Source organism: Phoca vitulina, unplaced genomic scaffold, assembly GCF_004348235.1.
Source record: "Phoca vitulina isolate PV1807 unplaced genomic scaffold, GSC_HSeal_1.0 scaffold26, whole genome shotgun sequence".
Lineage (NCBI taxonomy): Eukaryota > Metazoa > Chordata > Mammalia > Carnivora > Phocidae > Phoca > Phoca vitulina.
Window position 1 is genome coordinate 22,769,490 of NW_022589729.1, and position 17,994 is coordinate 22,787,483.

Here is a 17,994-nt window from a genome sequence, read left to right on the forward strand (position 1 = left end):
GCTCTGGGGCAGGTACGAGGGTGATGTCGGGGAGTTAGCCCAGTTCTGGGGCAGGTTCGAGGGTGATGTTGGGGAGTTAGCCCGGCTCTGGGGCAGGTACGAGGGTGATGTTGGGGACTTAGCCCGGCTCTGGGGCAGGTATGAGGGTGATGTCAGGGACTTAGCCCGGCTCTGGGGCAGGTTCGAGGGTGGTGTTGGGGAGGGGCACCCCCCAGGGTGTCACGGGAGCAGGTTGTGTGGGGGTGGTGATGTGGGTACTCACAATCCCAGGCTGCGGAGGGGGACCTCAGGCCTGGCTCTCCGCCCCCAGGGGCTACAAGTGGCACAGAAGGAGGCCCAGATCCGGCTGCTGGAGGGACGGCTGAGGCAGACAGACATAGCAGGTTCTTCTCAGAACCACCTGCTCCTGGATGCCCTACGAGAGAAGGCGGAGGCGCACCCAGAGCTGCAGGCCCTCATCTACAATGTGCAGCAGGGTATGGTGGCTGCGGGCAGAGGCCTCGAGGCTCCTGGGTTCTCCCAGTGCTCCCTAGCTCCAACCCCTGGGGGGACCCTCCCCTCCCCAGAACTCCCTCAGGAGCCCCAGTCTGATGCCAGTGGATGAGATGTGGGAGGAGGCCACCCCCTCTCCCCTCACTCTGTTGGGGCCTCTCAACCCTCCTCCCTCCTCCCTCCCCAGAGAATGGCTACGCCAGCACGGATGAGGAGATCTCAGAGTTCTCTGAGGGGAGGTGAGTTTCCAAGGCAAGAGGGAGAGGTCAGCTCACAGAGCATGAACCTGGGGCTGGGGGTGGCGGGTTGCCGTAGGATCCCAGGGCTAAGCCTTGATTTGGGGGCTCTTTGAAACCCACGAGTCTAAGGCTCAGAGAGCCAGAGCATAGGCTCTCAGGATCCTGAACTCCCTCTGCTTCTTCCTTAGCTTCTCCCAGTCATTCACCATGAAAGGTTCCACCAGCCATGATGATTTCAAGTTCAAGGTGAGTACCACGGGAAGGCAGATGGTAGGCTGCAGCAGGGCCAGTCTCCCCACAGCCTGGTCTCCACCTTCCTGTGCCTCTGCCCTCACCTCCCTGCCCTGACCCAGTATTGCCTCCATCTGGGATGGAGGTGCCCTGGCTGGAACTGGGAGGTGCCCAGATATGTAACCGGTTATAACCCATTCTTTTTGAGGTGTGTGGAAGGTGGGAGGAATGGCTGGAGTCACTGCCTAGTGATGTCACCAGAGCCAGAGGCCCTGCTTTCAAAAATCTCCGCATTCCCCACCTAAGACTCTGCCTCATGCTCTGGGTCAAAGACTAAGTCTAGACCTTTAGTTATTCTGCATGCAGATTACTGATCCAACAGTATGGGAGTCAACACTGGGGTAGTTCACCCGCCAACGAGGGATCAGTTATTAGTCTGAACTAAGAAACAGGATTTATTAAACAGAGAAGGGTGGGGGGGAACAGTGAATTGTGCATAGTTTTTGGATAAACTGATTAGGTGGTGACCAGCAAAGAGGTCAGTCTGAGCATTCTGTGTGTGCAGAATCTGAAGAAGGGCAGTAAAACCCTTTTAGTTGCTTTGGCTTCTCTAGAAGCCTCGAGAGAGGGTCTCTGGGTGCTATTCTCCTGGATCTTCCATCAGTGGTTCTACCACAGGCCAAGAGGCATTATTTCCTTCATTAGAATTCCCCCGGCCCTCCTTTATGTTTGGGCAAGTTGGTTCACTGTAGTCCTTCCATTCCCAGGGTGAGCCCAAGCTGTCTGCCCAAATGAAGGCTGTGTCAGCCGAGTGCCTGGGTCCCCCGCTGGATATCTCCACCAAGAACATCACCAAGTCCCTGGCCTCCCTTGTTGAGATCAAAGAGAACGGAGTGGGCTTCTCCATCCGAGACCCCTACTACCGGGACAAGGTCTCACGCACTATCAGCCTGCCCACCAGAGGCAGCACTTTGTAAGGAGGGGAGCCGGGGGTGTGGGTCAGGGTGGGCAGGGAGTCAGGTCTGGGCCTCACGGGACCCTTCTGTTCTAGCCCCCGGCAGTCTAGAGGCACGGAGACATCCCCTCTGACCCGAAGGAAGTCGTATGACCGAGGGCAGCCCATCAGGTGAGAGCATGTTTCCGAACCTACACCAGAGTCACGGCCATCCTGGGGTGCATGAGTCGCTGTGATGTTCTACTCCGGAGGTCATCGTGCCTACTTTAATCCGGGCCAGTATCACTAAGTCATTCCGCTCCCTCCAGTGATCCCTTCCCCATCTTGTCAGGCATGGGCTCAGGAAACATAATCTCCATAAGCACCTTGAACTGGATGGCTAAGCCCGCTGCCAAAAACTGTTGGCTGATGTGGGCTCAATGTTGGTGGCTTTGTAGTGGCTTAAACTAGTCATCGTGCTGATGTGCTTCAGCTCCTTTTCATGACCAGGGGTCCTTGGGAGGCCTCAGCCCTTTCTAAGTTCTTGTCATGTGAGAAGAGTGTAGACGTTTAAAGAAAAACCAGGAGATGATTGCAGAACAGTGGACCAGTCTCTAATTGGTCAGCCACACATAGGACCAGGACCCACAGAGCTTCTTCAGATCACCAGATGCCTCCTAGGGTCATCTGGTCCATGCACTTAATTTTCAGAGAGGTTCGATGGCTTTCTCCAGGTCCCACAACTAAGTAGTAACAGAGCAGGGGCTCAAGATGACCTCTTGCCGCCTGACCTGGTGGGAGGCAGGAGGACTTGCTCAGGCTACCAGGCCTCCCTCCTATCCGAAGCCTGGACAGATGCCCATGCCCGTGGCTTGCGGTGGGGGCCTTTGGTGGGGAGGAGTTGCATAGATAGCCATATACTTGGGACCTCGTAGACCGTCACTTCACCCGTGAACTGAGAGAACACACTTCAGCTGCAGTCTGAGAGACTTAGGCTGAACTCATGAAGACTCTTCAAAGGAAGGGAGGCTTTAGGCCAAACCTGACAACAACTTTCTGAAGAGAGGGCTGTTGCGCTATTGGAATGGGGTGGTGCAACGAAGTCTTCGACTCTTCCATGTTGATACAGTGAATCCTCAGTATTCACAGTACTTATGTTCTTATCAAGCCACTGTGAACACTGAATTAGCAGATACGGAACCACTGCTCCTGGGGAAGTATGGGCTTAGGTTCCTGAGAGCTCCTGGTCACAACAGTTCATCAGCCAATCAATACAGAACTTTGCTCTATGTGTGTTTCTGTTTAAAGGCACCTTAGTTAATATATATTGTTGATTCATTAACATTGAACTCGTAGCCAACAGCATCACAACTCACTCCTGGATGAAGCTTTTCTAACACATGTATTTTCTCCATAAGACCCAGCACAGCCTTCATGGGCTTAGACACGTGCCAGACAGCTCTTCGGCACTATGCTTTGGGGGCGTTTTCTAAACAGTGAATCACCAGTGAAAAGCACAAAAATGCAAAAAACATGACCCTAAATAGACCACAGGAAGGCCAGTTGTTGACAGCATGAGAGCAGGCGGGCAGAGCGTCGCCTCATTTGACCTCCACTGGGAACGTGTGCATATGGGGACTTGGATTTTTCGCTGCTCTGCTCAATGTCTGGGAATGACCCCCAAAGCACTGTGAGAGTTAATCTGGGATTACTAATACACTGTAATGAGCAGGTGAATTCCCAAGTATGGCATCCATGACTAACGACGACGGGCTGTCTCCGAACAGCATCTGGGAGCTGAATCCGGAGCTGGGCTCTCAGACTGCTGCAGAGCAGGCCCTGCCCTGTGGGCCTTCCAACCCCGGACAGAAGGTGGTGCTGGAAGCACTGTGTGGGTGTGAGCCTGTGGGGGTTTGCTCACTCACAGATGCTGCTCTGTCCCTGCTCACCAGGTCCACGGATGTGGGATTCACGCCGCCCTCGTCCCCTCCTACTCGGCCCCGCAACGACCGGAACGTCTTTTCTCGTCTCACCAGTAATCAGAGCCAAGGCTCAGCACTGGACAAGTAAGAGCCAGGACGGGCCGGGGAGGGTGTGGATGAGGTGGGCTGATCCTTGCCGCGGCAGGGCTGGGACAGCCGGGCGGCCCCTAACCACGCTGTCCCAGCCTCTCCGAGAGATGAGGCTCTGAAGCGCCCCTGCGGGCATCTCTGCCCTTTCTGTTCTAACCGTGGACCCTTCCTTCCCCCCAGCATGCTGGGACCTCAGGAGAGGGCAAGAAGGAAGCCACAGGGATGGGGGGCAGGCAGGTGGGGATGTGCGTGCAGGTCAGGCCCCCCACAGGGACTCACTAACTGAGCCTTGAATCCTCCTCTGCTGCTTCTTTGACTCTTGGATTTTTCTCTGAAACCCCTTCCTTCAACTTCAGCCACTCCCTCCCTGCCGCAGATGCTCAGATGAGGCCCCAGGGGCCCTTCTGTCCCGGCAGAAAGGGACCCCTATTGCCTTTGTGCGGCAGGGTCGGCCCAGCTGTAAGTACAGCTCCTGTCGGGCCACTGTGACCATGGAGAGTACAGCGGGGGTTAAGGGCAGTCCTGTGAATTCAGAAGGCACTTCGTTGTGCATCCTGCTTTCGTATATGTGATTCGTGTGGACTGCACATCAGCCATGAGAACTGTCTTCCCTATTTTACAGAAGTGGAAATGAGGCTTAAAGAGGCCCAAGGACATTCATTCACCTAGAAATTGGAGGACTTGGGCCCAGAACCCGGGGCTTCTGACCTGCTCCATCATACGTTCCTAATAGTGGGACTCTGCCTTGGGAGAGGGGGTATCCTAGCCTCCATATGCTCCCCTCCATGCTCCCTACACTCTGGACCCCGCTCTGGCCCTCTCCCACTCTCTGCAGCCTCCGAGAGGGCTCCTCTCTTGGCTCCCTAAAAGTTTCTCTACCCTGGCAGGGAGGAGGGGTGCAGTGCTGTTGTTCTGGGGAGCCTAGGCTAGAAAGTGCCAGTTCCTGCAGCTGGCACCTGACATCAGCCCTTCCCCACAGAGACATCTCTGGCTCGGTCAAAATACTGCTCCCTCCCCAGACCCACCTTGGCTCAGTCCCCATTTCGGGAGGAGGGTACCAAACCTGGACCATGCCAACCAGGGCACCGCCCGCCCACCATATGTTTGCAATCAATAGGTCCCTTTTCTGGAAGCACTGAGGTGGGACTCTGGCCCTTCCGGCCTGGTGGTCCTCTCCAGTGGGCCAGGTCTTGGGGCCCATGTGTGGTGCAGGCCCAGCTCCTAGGTATAGCCCAGTGGGCTTGCTGGGGACAGTCCCTGAGGAATGGCTGGAAGGAGTCAGCTCCTGGGGAGAAGTAGGAGCAGGCATGGCTTCCTTTGGCCTCAGGCATGTAGGAGCATTGCTGGGGCAGGGCAGGGTGCCCCCAGCTTGTACGATGGGGCAGCCGGGGGCTTGGAACCAGCCAACGGCCCACGAACTGAGACGTCTCTCCGGAGTGTGGGGCTGGCACTCCCACAACTCCCGTGGTCCCCTCCTCACTCCTACCCTGGTAGCCAAGGGACCCCCGCCCCTCCCCACCTCCTCTCCTGCTGTCCCTTAGCGCCCTGACCCTCTGCGTCTCCCTGCTGCCCTCGAAGAGAATAACCTGCCCTCTGACCTCCCACGCTGCTGCTGCCTCTGCCGTCCCTTCGTGTGTTTTCCTCTCTCCCCTAATCCAGCTAATTTTCTGCCCTCCCCAGGTCTGATGACAGCGACTCCTCTTTGTCGGAGGTCCTGAGGTACACACAGAATGTCTCCCGTGTTGGCTCCCCAGCTCTCACTCTCTACTCCCCCCTCTCTGCCTCTTGCTGCACAGCCCCTCCCGCCTGCACACCCGAGTCCTCAGCATGCGGCCCTCCTCCCTGGCCTGCCTTCCCCCCCCCCCCCCCCCCCCCCCCCCCCCCCCCCCCCCCCCCCCCCCCCCCCCCCCCCCCCCCCGCCGTGGTTCCTCCCTCTCAGGGTCGCCGCGTGGCCTCACACTGGCCAGGCCCGGCTGGAGCTGGGCGCTTGGGGAGGGGCGCACAGTTGCTTGCCACAGACGCTGTTCTCTTCTTGTCACCTGGGCAGGGAGGGGGAGAGCATGGGAGCCTGGGGTGGGCTGGGGCTGGGACTGAGCTCCGCGGAGGGCTTGGGGTAAGGGGCGGGGGTGCGGACAAGCCTGGGGGCCTGCGGGGCCCAGCTGGCTGGGTGCTGGTGGCTGCATCCTTGTGACTTGCTCAGCTTGTGCCGGTCAGGTGTGCTTTTTCAGCTCCTCTGGGAGGAGCATCGAGGGGGCGGGCCTGCTGCCCACATCCCCCGGGCTCGTGGCCCCGGAGCGCCAGGAGACCTCCTCCCTTCCCAGCTTTTGGGATGAGCAGAGGACGGTTTCCCCAGCCACCCCAGCACAGCACCCCACCGCGAGGAGTGGGTCGGCGCTGGGCTCAGAGCTGTCTCCAGCTCGCGCACGGTGCCCACTGCTCAGCGCGCCTCCTGGCCTGGCTGTTGACGTTTTTGCAAACCTGCCTCCGGGCAGCAAGGCTTCGCCAGCACCAGAAGCCAGCCAGCTTCCCAGCCTCCGTCAGGGAGGAGGGTTAGCCTGGTGATGAACTTCCCACAGCAGTCCGGGCTCTTTCCACCGCCACACAGCAGGGTCGGAAGCGGGGAGCTGGGGCAGCTCGGGGGTGGGTCACTTGCGTGTGACATCTAGCTGACTGCTGGCCTGGCAGGGGGCCTGGCTGCGTCTGTGGGGGCTGTGAGAAGCACTATGGGTGGGACACTGGTCATTTCAGCAGAGCGGAGGCCACAGAATCAGTGTCAGGAACAGCATTCTCTTTGGGAAAGAACTAGAACATATTTTCAGACCTGCACATAATTTGGCCAGGGCCTCATTCCAAAAGACCCTCACTGAGAAAAGATCATTCCCCAGAACCTCCAGGAGGCCGATGTAACACAATCCTCCTGTTCGCTGAGGACAAGCCTCATTCTCCCTCCCAGAGTGTTCATGGGAAGCCAGGAGGTGCTTTCCCATGTGCATATGGCCTCATTCCCTAGGGGACCCTGGACGTCCCTAACTCAGAGCTGAGCTGGGGGCCCCTAAAGGGACTTTGGCCTTTGTAAGTGACAGCCACGGGTCTGACCGTGCAGGTCCCGAAGGGGTTCATGTGTTGGGGGAGTGTATGTGTATGTCTCTGCTGGGGAGGGGCCAGCCCCAGAAGAAGTCGCCGACGGATGGATACACTGGCACGGAGGGGCTGGGAGGCTGACAGCCTGAGCATGCTCCCTCCCTGCACCCCTCGCCTCGCCCCTTCCATCGCAGCAGCAGGGAGGAGCCAGAGCAGCTGCAGGAGCCAGTCCAGCCCTCAGGCCTCTGCCCTGCCTGGCTGGGGCCTGCGGGCACTTAGGGCTCAGGATCTGGGTCAGGCAGGCATCAGATGGGAGCTTCCACCACTCCCCCCCTCAACCCCCCCAGGCAGGGCCCGTGTCTCCTTCTTCCTGCCCGCAGCTTGCTCCCCCAGGCGTGCTCAGGGTGGTGACTGACAGGCCCTCCCCCACCTGCACAGCCTATTCCCAGCTCTCAGCATTGATGGCATTGGGCTGGAGTCTCCGGAGTCTCCTTCGTTAGGCCTTAGTCCCCTGTCGGTTCTGTTCCCCTCTTACCTGCGTACCTCACTCAACCTGGCCTCAGTCTCGCTGGCTGACAGGTGCCCCCTTTCTCCCTCTCTCCTGGGAAGGGGCATCATCATCCCCGTTGGAGGAGCCAAGGGTGCGAGGACAGCCCCGCTGCAGTGCGTCTCCATGGCCGAGGGCCACACCAAGCCCATCCTCTGCCTGGATGCCACAGACGAGCTACTGTTTACAGGATCCAAGGGTGGGTAGAACCCAGACTGGCCAGGTAAGGTTAGGGTCTCACCCATCCCTGCTTCCTGTGCCAGAGTGGGCTGTGAACACGAAAACACAGCCCCCTGTGAGCTGAGGATGTGGGGTCGGCTTGTCTACTTGTCTCATGTCTCTTGCCTTGGCTCAAGGCTCCCCATCTTGGGTGCCCCTGACCAAGTCTTCCCTCGTAGCTGACCCTGGTGGCCCCATCCAGCACTTCCTTCCAAACCTCCCTCAGAAACTTCAGGAAGCTTTTCAGGTGCCCCACCTTGTCTGCTCATCCCAGTCCCCCAACACTACTACCCCCCACCGACATACACCCCAGCACTTCCAACTAAGAAATCCCTATGATCTTGGCAGCAGGACCCCACAAAGTCATGATTCCTTAATCTCAGCAACAAAATCAGAAACATTTTACCAGCGGAAAAGACAGCTCTACAGTAGACGTGTTACTAGAAAGACAATTATTATCTTTATTTGCATGGCGAGAGGGGGCCGAGTTGTTAATCTGGGTGTGATTGATTGATTCCAAGTTTTCCCCATAAGATGTGCTTCCCATTTGTTCATTAATTTTGTCAGCTATTAGCAGTTGTAGGAGGAGCACCAGAAGCTGAAGAATTTCATTTTAGCCCAGGGCACCTTGGCAACACACACAGAACTCTGGTGTTTGTCCAGAGTTTGCTTGAGAAACCCTGGTCTAAAGTTCTGACCGACTTCTCTCCTGAGTTTCTCTGTGTGCATACACACCACGTGAGCATGCCCGGGCGCATCTTTCTCTCCCTCAGACCTAGGGCTTCTCCCCCTAGATGTCTCTGGACCATCTCCCCCAACCGCCACAGTCCCTGTGTAGGGGGAGCGTGCGTGACCTGGCCCCTGCTAACTGGCATCTGCCCTCCCCATGGTTCTCTCCCTGTCCCTCACAGACCGCAGCTGTAAGATGTGGAACTTGGTCACGGGCCAGGAGATCGCGGCCCTAAAGGGCCACCCCAACAACGTGGTGTCCATCAAGTACTGCAGTCACTCCGGGCTTGTGTTCTCCGTGTCTACCTCCTACATCAAGGTGTGGGACATCCGGGACTCGGCCAAGTGCATTCGGACCCTCACGTAGGTACTCCCCGAGCTGGCTCTCAGCGGTGGGCTGGGTCCCAATGCCCAACCCAGGTGACCTGCTCCGTACAGTCCAGTCCGGCTACACAGGCACAGAGGCCCTTATGGGACTCGACCTGACTCTAAGGGACAAGGTGGGGTCGCTGTGTCCGGGGCAGCAGCTTGGGTGAGCCTTTGGCCTGCTTGCCCCCCTTCCCCCCACCCCTGCTTCATCTTAGCCTCCCAGGCCCTGGCCCTGGGCTGTGCTGGGTATCCCCCTATGAGTCCAAAAGGGAAGCTGGGAACCAGCGTGGGGCCAGCAGGCAGCGGCAGACTCTGAAGCCACACTGGCCACCTGTCTGCGTAAATGGGCCACCCGAGCCGGTTCTCATCCCTGACCCTGACGGTCTCAGGCGGACGGACATGTGGGGGACGGAAGTGAGACCAGGGCCCCTGCAGAATGAAACTGTTTCCTAGCAGGAGCCATGCTTCATCCTGATGTTTCCGTGATAAACCATCATCGGTTCTTTAACTTGATCCTCAAAAAAGAGTAAGCACAGGGGGTTTTGAGGGCGGTGAAACTCCTCTGACACTGTAATGGTGGATATGGGCACTACGCGTTTGTCCAGACCCATGGAGCATACAGCATGAGCGAGCCCCCATGTCACCTGCGGCCCGCAGTGATGATGACGTGTCAGCTGTAACAAACGCCCCCCTCTGGTGGGGATGGCGATGCTGGGGGAGGCTGTGGGGCCCCCTCAGTTTTGCTGTGATCCCATAACTGCTCTAAAAAAGTAGTCTTTTATTTTTAAAAAACAAAAGAAGCAGAGTAAACAGAATGGGTATTATCACCTCTTTCTACAGAGGAGGAAACTGGGACTCAGAGAGATTAAGTGGTTTCCACAAGCCCAGCTCAGGGACAGGGACTTTTCTGCTGGCCGTGGTGCTATCTGCCTTCTTCTGCTATCTAGCAGAAACTTCCAGGAGGAGTTTCGCTCCCCTCTGTCAGTCAGGGAAGGCTTCCTGGAAAAACCGGGGTATCAGGCCTGGTCTGAGGGAGGTTTGATTGCTTTCCTGGCCTGTGTGGATGGACTGCTTTGATCTCTGACCTTGCTGTCCTTGCTTGCGGCAGGTCCTCGGGCCAGGTGACCTCCGGGGACGCCTGTGCCGCCACATCCACCCGCGCTATCGCCAGTGCTCAGGGGGAGCACCAGATCAACCAGATCGCCCTCAGCCCTTCAGGCACCATGCTCTACGCTGCCTCGGGCAACGCCGTCCGCATCTGGGAGCTCAGCAGGTCAGGGGACGCGCGTGGCGCCGCGGAGGGCTTGGTGTGGCTAGAGGGGGGTCCGCGGGTCTCCGCTGTGGATGCCGCCCATCAGGGCTGGCAGACCCCCGTGCTCCTCTGTTTCCGTCTGCTGTTGGGCTTGGGTCTCGGCTCTGGGATACCGCACCCTTGTCTTCCAAGGCCCCTGGGACACCGGGCAGCTGATATCTTGGTCCTTGGTCTTGCGTTGAGGGAGGCAGAGTGCCCTGGCCAGACCAACTCATTCCAGGGCAGACCTCCCCCACCAGGCCCCACAAACCAGGGTCCCCCCTGATCCGTGTCCCCCCACCGGCCGGGCCTCTCCCCACCACAGGTTCCAGCCGGTTGGCAAGCTGACTGGCCACATCGGCCCTGTGATGTGCCTGACCGTCACCCAGACCGCCAGCCAGCATGACCTGGTGGTGACCGGCTCCAAGGACCACTACGTTAAGGTACCTGAGAAGGCCTCCTCCCTCTGAGGCCTGGGGCGGCGGAGGGGGGGACATTCTCTGCGTTCCTCCTGCCCTCCTCCACCCCTTCCCTCTGGGGCCTTGGGAGCCCTCAGGAAAAATAATGAGACTTCTGGGGATTTATGCTGAAGAAATCACCCCAAAGAGGCAAGGAGGTGTGTGTGTGCAGAAAGTAGATTGCAGCGATATTTTGTAAATGGTGCAGAATTGAAAATAACCTAAATGTCTAAGGGCGAGTAGCAGTCACGTCAGTTAGGGAAAACCCACTGAGCAGGTTGCAGTGCATCTACTGAACTGAGAAAATGTGAACAAAACACAAAGGATAGCAAACAACACTAATTCCGTTTGCTCCCCGATTATGTCATTGCAAACCACATGGACACAGTCAGAAACTGGGAAGTAGAGAAACAGAGGGTGGTTGGTATGATAATGTTTGTGTTTCAAGTACAGCTAATATTATATTAACTTAAAAATAAAAGAAATTGAAAAGGAGGTTCACACCCCAAACCTACCTTTCTCCATATGAGCTGCATGTTGAGCTGTGGGTTCACCCCCTGCATTAACTTATTAAGCCAGTCTGCTCCAGTCCCCGTAGGAAGGGTCAAGACCCAAGCCTTCAGAGTCCTCTATCCCCAAGAAGAAGCAGTGCCCCTCTAGGAGCCCTCTCCTGCTGGGGAAGCTCCTCTCCCCCAGGGCCAGGGCTACCAGCCTGGGTCAGGCCACTGGGTCTGCCGGCTCCCGGGGACCACCGTGCTGTGTGAGAGTAGGTGGGTGGCCCTGGAGCTTCCCCCTTCTCTCTCAGGCGCTCCCCACCAGTTTTTCCTCCTGCAGATGTTCGAGTTGGGTGAGTGTGTGACGGGCACCATTGGCCCCACCCACAACTTTGAACCCCCGCACTATGATGGCATCGAGTGTCTTGCCATCCAGGGAGATGTCCTATTCAGTGGCTCCCGGGACAATGGCATCAAGAAGTGGGACCTGGAGCAGCAGGAGCTCATCCAGGTGTGGTGGGAGGGAGGGAAGGGGTGGGCTAGGGTAAGGCCATTCCCCAGTCCAGGCAGGGCCTTGGGGACCTAGGGTCTTGGGCCAGAGCTCCCCCAGCCTGCCTATTCTCCACCCTCTTCCGCTTTGTGTCCACTCCCCTGCAGCCTCCCCTGTACTCTCCCGTATGCAGCTGCTTTCTGGAAAGGGGTGCTCTTAGCCCCCAGGTTTGACTTGAAAGCTCAGCCACTCATTGTGTTCCCTTTCCTGGAGCGTTTACCCTTGCGAGGCCTGAAGGGTTCTCCACCAGTGCAGGATCTTAGGTTTGCCTCGGAGTGGGAGACCAAAGGACCTATCTCTGGGCCTCTGCAGTCCCCAGCGTGGGCCCGCACAGCCCGCCTCCTGGACAGTGCTCTGCCAGTCTGCCTGCCCAGGGACCCCAGAGGCAGAGGGGAGCCTGGTAGCTGCCCTTCTTGTGCGTAGTGTCCCCTGCCAGCACCCCCCCGCCCAGCACTGCCCTCAGGCCTCACTGGCTCTGCTCCTCCCGCAGCAAATCCCCAATGCACACAAGGACTGGGTGTGTGCCCTGGCCTTTGTCCCGGGCCGCCCCATGCTGCTGAGCGCCTGCCGTGCGGGCGTCATCAAGGTCTGGAACGTGGATAACTTCACACCCATTGGCGAGATCAGGGGCCACGACAGCCCCATCAATGCCATCTGCACCAACGCCAAGCACATCTTCACTGCTTCCAGGTGGGTGCTAGGCGGAGAGGTCTGTGTGTGTCCCCTGCCCCTCTCCCTGGTGTGGGCAGAGCAGGCTGGGGGGCCTTGGGGCCCCTGCAGTTGTCCCAACAGGCTCGGCTCATGGAGTAGACCCCTCGGCGCCTGCTAGCCTGTGCTAGCCCTCCAGGAGTGCCCGCCAGGGGCAGGGGAGCAGGAAGGTGCTGGGCCCCAGGTCAGGACTCACCCACCTGTCTGCAGGCCTTTCCTGCCCTTCCCACAGCAGCCCCCCCCCCCCCCAGCTGTCTTTACCCCCGTCCACGTATCTCAGACCACAGAGCAGCCCTGCCCCCCCTCCGGACCCGCCTCTCTCCTGCCCCAGCTCAGGTCCCCATCCAGGGGATGCCCAGGCCTCTGCCCCACAGGGGAGCTCCTCAGAGGGGTCTCTTCTTTTTCCTTCACGTCCGACTATGTCCCTTCTCTCCTCCCTTTCCCTCCCCATCTCCTCCTGCCTCTCCTCTCTGCCTCTCTGCCTCTCTCCCCCAACAGTGACTGCCGGGTAAAGGTGTGGAATTACGTCCCCGGACTCACCCCCTGCCTTCCTCGCCGAGTCCTGGCCATAAAGGGCCGAGCCACCACCCTGCCCTGACCCTCCTCTCCCGCCTCCTCTGTCATTCTCCCCTCTTTCCTCTTCCCTCTCTTTCTCCACTTCGGTCTGAGCTGCTTCTCAACGGTATGAGATTATTTTACTCCTCCTCCCTACTCTCCCTTCATGCCCTGCCTGGCCTGGACTGAATGCCCCGCCTGCCGCTCTTCCTCCCACCCTCCTCTTCCGAGCATGACAAGCGGGACAGACCCCCAGGAGAGGGGTGCCAGGTGGCAGAAGGCAGAGGGGGGAGCATCCAGGCCTGGACAAAACAAAACAGCACCAATGAAAACCCATGACGAGAATTCTGTTGGGGACTTTGAGACCACAGGCCCTCTCCCTCTGCCCAGCAGCCAGCCACCCCTCCGCCCCTGCAGTCTGCCCTCATCCTCAGCAATGCTTGTCCCTGGGCCCCAGCCACATTCGGGGAGTTTGGAGAATCCGGCCCATCCTTTACTTTGGGGGTAGGCAGCTGGGCCCACTTTAAGAGCTGACCAGTCCCTCTCTGTCCTCCACCCCAGTGACCTGACAGTGAAGTTCTGGAGCGTGCGGCGGTTACCTGGTGGCCCAGCCTAGGAGCACACGGCAGGCCTCAGCCTGGCTGTCTTTCAGAGGACGGCCCCCAGACCCTCGGCCCCCCGGCAGCCTGGACAGCACAGAAGGGAAGCTGTGGTCTGACAGGGCCAACTGCCCTGGGGACAGAGGGTGTGGGCCTCGGATGTGGCCCCTCTCCTGCTCTCCTGCCTCTCCCTTGACCTTCCTATGGGATACTGTACCCCCTGTCTCTTGGGGTGGCGGGGGGGGAGAGAGGTTGGGGAGGAATTTAAGCTGTGAAGCCAAAGGGCATTTTCCCCTCTCATTTCTCTCCCTGCAGCCCCTCGGGCTCCCCTTGCCCTCCCTCTGGCCACATTTTCTCCTGCTGAGCTGGCCATGCCCTTCCTTAAGCCTCTGGCCCAGTCGTAGGGAGCTGTAGGGGAGGCGAAGCATCCCAGCCCCTGCCCTGCCCCTCCGATGAACAGGCCTCCCCCTCTATCCCCTAATCCAGCCTCTGGAGCCGCTGCACCTGCCTCTGAGCCCAAAATGATAGTCCTCAGGTAACCATGGAAACCAGGTGTTGGCAGCTGGGCCCTGCAGCTGACCCTTAGCCCCTTGGCCACCAACAGCCATTCCCAGTTGACCCCAGCCATCCCTTGGGGTCCCTTTCTAATGGGGCCAAGGTAGAGCTGCTAGAAAAATTCCTTTGGGGAGATGGTCAGAAATACTTCAGCTATTTAATTTATTATTATTTTTTTATTTTTACTTTTGCTGTTGCCTCCTGGAAACTGACTTGAAGTTTCTCCCCAAATGTTCTTTCCCTCAGCACTCGGGGGCCAGGAATCCCAAAGGGAATCTGCCCGACCAGCCCTCCAGGGCCACCTCCTCTGTTCGCTTTGCAGCTCGGGCCCGTCCCCAGCATTGCCCCTAGGGACCATTCTAGTGCACCCTGACCTCTAGGCCGCCTGAGGCTTCAGTGCCTTCCTCCACCCCGGGGCCTGGCACTCATGCCGGGCAGCCTTACACCAGCCATGCCCGCGGGCACCACACGTGTCTTTGCACTCGCGGGGTCCCGTGCCCGCTGCCCCCAGAAGGCAGGGGAGCTCCACCCCACAGCCCAGGGCCAGGAGCCCCCCTTCCCAGAGTCCTGTGTGGGCCATGTAGGAAGCAGCTCAGAGGATTGTGTCTACCAGGATGGCTTGGATGGTGAGGCTGGCCCAGCCCCCTCCCCGCTCACCTGTATTTTCACCCCAACAGGGCCAGGAGTCCTTCCGGCCTCTTTCTCTCTGGTTTTTCAGGAGACACATTTTCAAGCCTTAAAGCTGGCATGGGGCAAGAGGCCCTCCCCTTTTAGATTAGCGGTGAAGAAGGAATTCATTGAGTTTCTTTTTGCCATGGGGCTGTGGTTAAATCCGTGTTCCCGCGCCCCCTGTTGGGGCAATTCTGAATTTACAGGACCGGGCCTTGGGAGGAGTCCCTGGACATCCCTCCGCCCCAACCTATCCACAGTGTTTTTCCAATGCTTAACTGGTCCTGTGCTTCCTGTCCTCAGTCTGGTAGCCAGGAGCCCCAACTCTGTTCTGAGATATGCAGTGACTTTTAGACCTTCCAGAGGTAGCTCTGGGTTTGTCCTCTGTGCCTCTGCCTGTTTGGCCAGGGGATTGGAGCCCCCCCTGTGTGGCCCCAGTGTGGCACACAGGGCAGAGGAGGATGTCCTAGCGGCGAAAGGGAAAAACACCTGCTGGGGCCTGAGGGCCCAGCCCTGCTTCCCCCCGTTCCGAGCAGCCCCTGCCGGCCCCGGCGGTGGAGTCTGGGTAAGCTGATGTGTGCAGGAAGCACGCATCCTGGAATACTGGCCTCCTGGAGCCTGGGACAGTCAGTCTGCGATGGCCGGAAATCCCTCCTCCTTCAGCCAGCCCGGGGGGCCCGGCCGCTCCCTCGGCCACGTGGAAGCAAGCGCCTCTTCCCCTCCCCATCCTTCTCCCCACCTGATCAGAAAGCTTCAACCTTGCAACCTGTAAGACTCTGTCTGCATGACTGTTTACAAACCGTAGAAACACAAAAGACTGCGCTGCCCCCATGGGCCTGGGCTGCCCCAGCCCGGGGAACGGTACTGTAGCTGCGAGGCCCATTCCTGCGCGAGATGTGACCTTACGGCCTGCGAGAGGTGCTCAGCATCATTGCCCACATCCTGTTCTTTCTGATGGGTCAGCTACCTCATGGCAGGCCGGCTCTGCTGTCCTGGCGAGTATCATTGACTCTAAACTTGAAGTCCCTCGGGAGCCCTGAGCCCTTCCAAAAGCTGTGCTCCAAGAGCGTTGGAATCTCTGCCTACTCCTTCAGGGATGTCCAAGGTACATAGTTAGGGGGCAGGCCCCCAGCATCCTAAAGGTTGGAAGCACAAAATGGTTGTGATTTGAGCACAAATAGCAAGGCTTGTGGCAGGTGTCCTGGGCAGACCTGGGTCCAGGGGGCTCATCCCAGCTTGGTTCTGTCCACAGTTAGACCGAGTATGTCCGGGTCTGGGAGGGCGTTTCCTCGCTCAGACCAGGGCTCTGCCCGTGACTTGCCCTGATTCTGGGGGGTTCGTCATACTACTTACTTTTCTTTGCCCATCTGCAGACTTGAGCCAGGGCCAACACCGGCCCGGCCACATCAGAAGGCGTGGGCCCAGGAGTTAGCTCCCTCTCTCGACCCCACACCCCCAAGTCTTTAAATGCCTGAGCCCAGGCTGGGTCCCAGCCCTACTGGGCCTAAGGAGCCCAGAGCCACATTCCCTGTCCCCAGGGCTGAGCCCCCCTCGAATGCTTTTGAAGCCTACTGCCTGTGCACCTGCTCGGCACAGTCCCCGGCCAGGCTCTGTTCTCAGTATTAATCAGTTCAGTGTTTGCTCTCCTGTGAGTAGCTGATCGCTGCACGACAGCCAGAATTCCCCAAGGTAGCACCTGGAGTTGCCTTTGGAGATTGCCAAGGAAGAGGAAAGGCACACCCAGGCTTTTGAGGTGGCCAGGGTGCCTCTGTGGGTCTGGGAAGGGACACTTGCGGATCTGGGAGTGGTCTCCCTACCCCCCCACCATCACTACAGCTCCAGCCCTCTCTTGTTTGGCCCTGCTGCCCACCTGGGGTGGTGTCGCCTGGGCAGAGGGCAGTTTAAAGCACAAAACCACCGTAGGGAAGACGGTGGCTGGGACTTTCCCACGACACCCAGTGTGGCAGAGACGTGGGCAGGCCGCAGCTGTGAAGTTAGAAACGCTCTCTTCCCTCACGTAGACCATCCCAACTCTCGGAGGCATCCTCTGATGCGGTCTGGGCCGGGCGCGGGCACAGCCCCCGGCCTGTTCAGCCCCAGCCTGAGCCCAGCGTGTTCACCATCACGTTTGTGGGGGCAGGGCCTGCCCTGCAAGAGCAGTGAGTTTCTTCCCACCCAGCGGCCCGAACGTGTGGCATCTGTCCGTTTGCCATCCCAAACAGGAAACTGCTTACCGCTCTCTTAGCTTAGCCCAGCATCCTGGCCCAGCCTCAGGAGCCGGGGCTTGGCCAGTGGCCCCACCGGCCTTCCTGAGCCTGGCCTTACTCTCCTGGTTCCCAGGATCCCTCACAGCCCTCTTACATGCACGGACAGAATCTACAAGGAAAATTCTGTGTTCTATGGCATCTTCATTCTAGCCCCCACCCCCTGCCCAGCCCCAGCACTCCAATGAGCCCCCAACCCTTAGCATACCCTGGTCCAGGTTTTTGAACCCTTGTCCCGAGGGCTTTGCAGGGAAGTGGGAACTACTCCAAGAAGAGCCAAGGGTCAGAGAAGACCCCTGAAGTGAATCAGGGCCCCGCCCTGCCCACCAGCTCTTTTCTAGGGATCACCCCTGCCCAGGCTGCAGGGTCTCGTTTGGCTTATGCCCTCCTCGCTATGTGGCTGTAGCACAAGATGTATATATGTTTTGTACTTCTGCCGATGATTGTACATAGTGTATGAAAGTTATTTAAGCCTCATGCTGTACATTTCTGTTCCTAGACTGGACGTGTGTGTTCTAAGAAGTTGTCATAAATAAAACCCGAATGACCGTTATCTGTCGTGGTGTGGCTCCTGAGAGCTGCCAGCTTTTGGCTGGTGGCCTTTCTCTGGGGTGGGAGGTTGGTGCTGGGGCAGGTGGGGCAGGCCCCTGGGGCTGGGGCCCAGCCTGATGAGAATCTCCTGGGCTGCGAGTTTGGGGCTTGCTCAGTGAGAGAGCAGTGTTGAGAGTGTTGCATTCCCTGCAGACTCTCTGTTGTCCCCTGGGATGGGTACTTTAGCTGGAAGAGGGCACCAGCGCTTACTGAGCACCCACTGTATTCCAGGCACTATTTCAGGCATTTTTCCTTGGATCTTCACTCCCTCTGTGTGATAGGTGGTGCTCTCATTTTCTGAAATGGGCAAAGTCTCAGAGAGGAAGTGGTGTGTCCGGGATCAGTGC

General features: G+C 58.5%; 1 protein-coding gene across 4 annotated transcripts in view; it reads left to right on the top strand.

Moving 5' to 3' along the window:
* KIF21B (kinesin family member 21B) overlaps positions 1 to 17,609 on the top strand; it is a 48,641-nt gene extending 31,032 nt beyond the window's left edge. Inside the window, exons 22-36 of one of the 4 annotated variants that reach the window (XR_004301548.1) lie at positions 311 to 476; positions 680 to 731; positions 920 to 977; positions 1,730 to 1,935; positions 2,014 to 2,088; positions 3,849 to 3,962; positions 5,649 to 5,687; positions 7,659 to 7,795; positions 8,727 to 8,907; positions 10,022 to 10,186; positions 10,530 to 10,647; positions 11,497 to 11,667; positions 12,197 to 12,396; positions 12,913 to 13,096; positions 13,531 to 17,609. Coding sequence is in view for 2 of the 4 variants with exons in the window: in XM_032422172.1 (XP_032278063.1) it covers positions 311 to 476; positions 680 to 731; positions 920 to 977; positions 1,730 to 1,935; positions 2,014 to 2,088; positions 3,849 to 3,962; positions 5,649 to 5,687; positions 7,659 to 7,795; positions 8,727 to 8,907; positions 10,022 to 10,186; positions 10,530 to 10,647; positions 11,497 to 11,667; positions 12,197 to 12,396; positions 13,531 to 13,585 (1,737 nt within the window). In the remaining 2 variants the exon portion in view is untranslated. The remainder of the gene's footprint in view (positions 1 to 310; positions 477 to 679; positions 732 to 919; positions 978 to 1,729; positions 1,936 to 2,013; positions 2,089 to 3,848; positions 3,963 to 5,648; positions 5,688 to 7,658; positions 7,796 to 8,726; positions 8,908 to 10,021; positions 10,187 to 10,529; positions 10,648 to 11,496; positions 11,668 to 12,196; positions 12,397 to 12,912; positions 13,097 to 13,530) is intronic. The other 3 variants (XR_004301549.1, XM_032422172.1, XM_032422173.1) reach the window with 3 other exon arrangements.
* Positions 17,610 to 17,994: the final 385 nt, after the last annotated feature.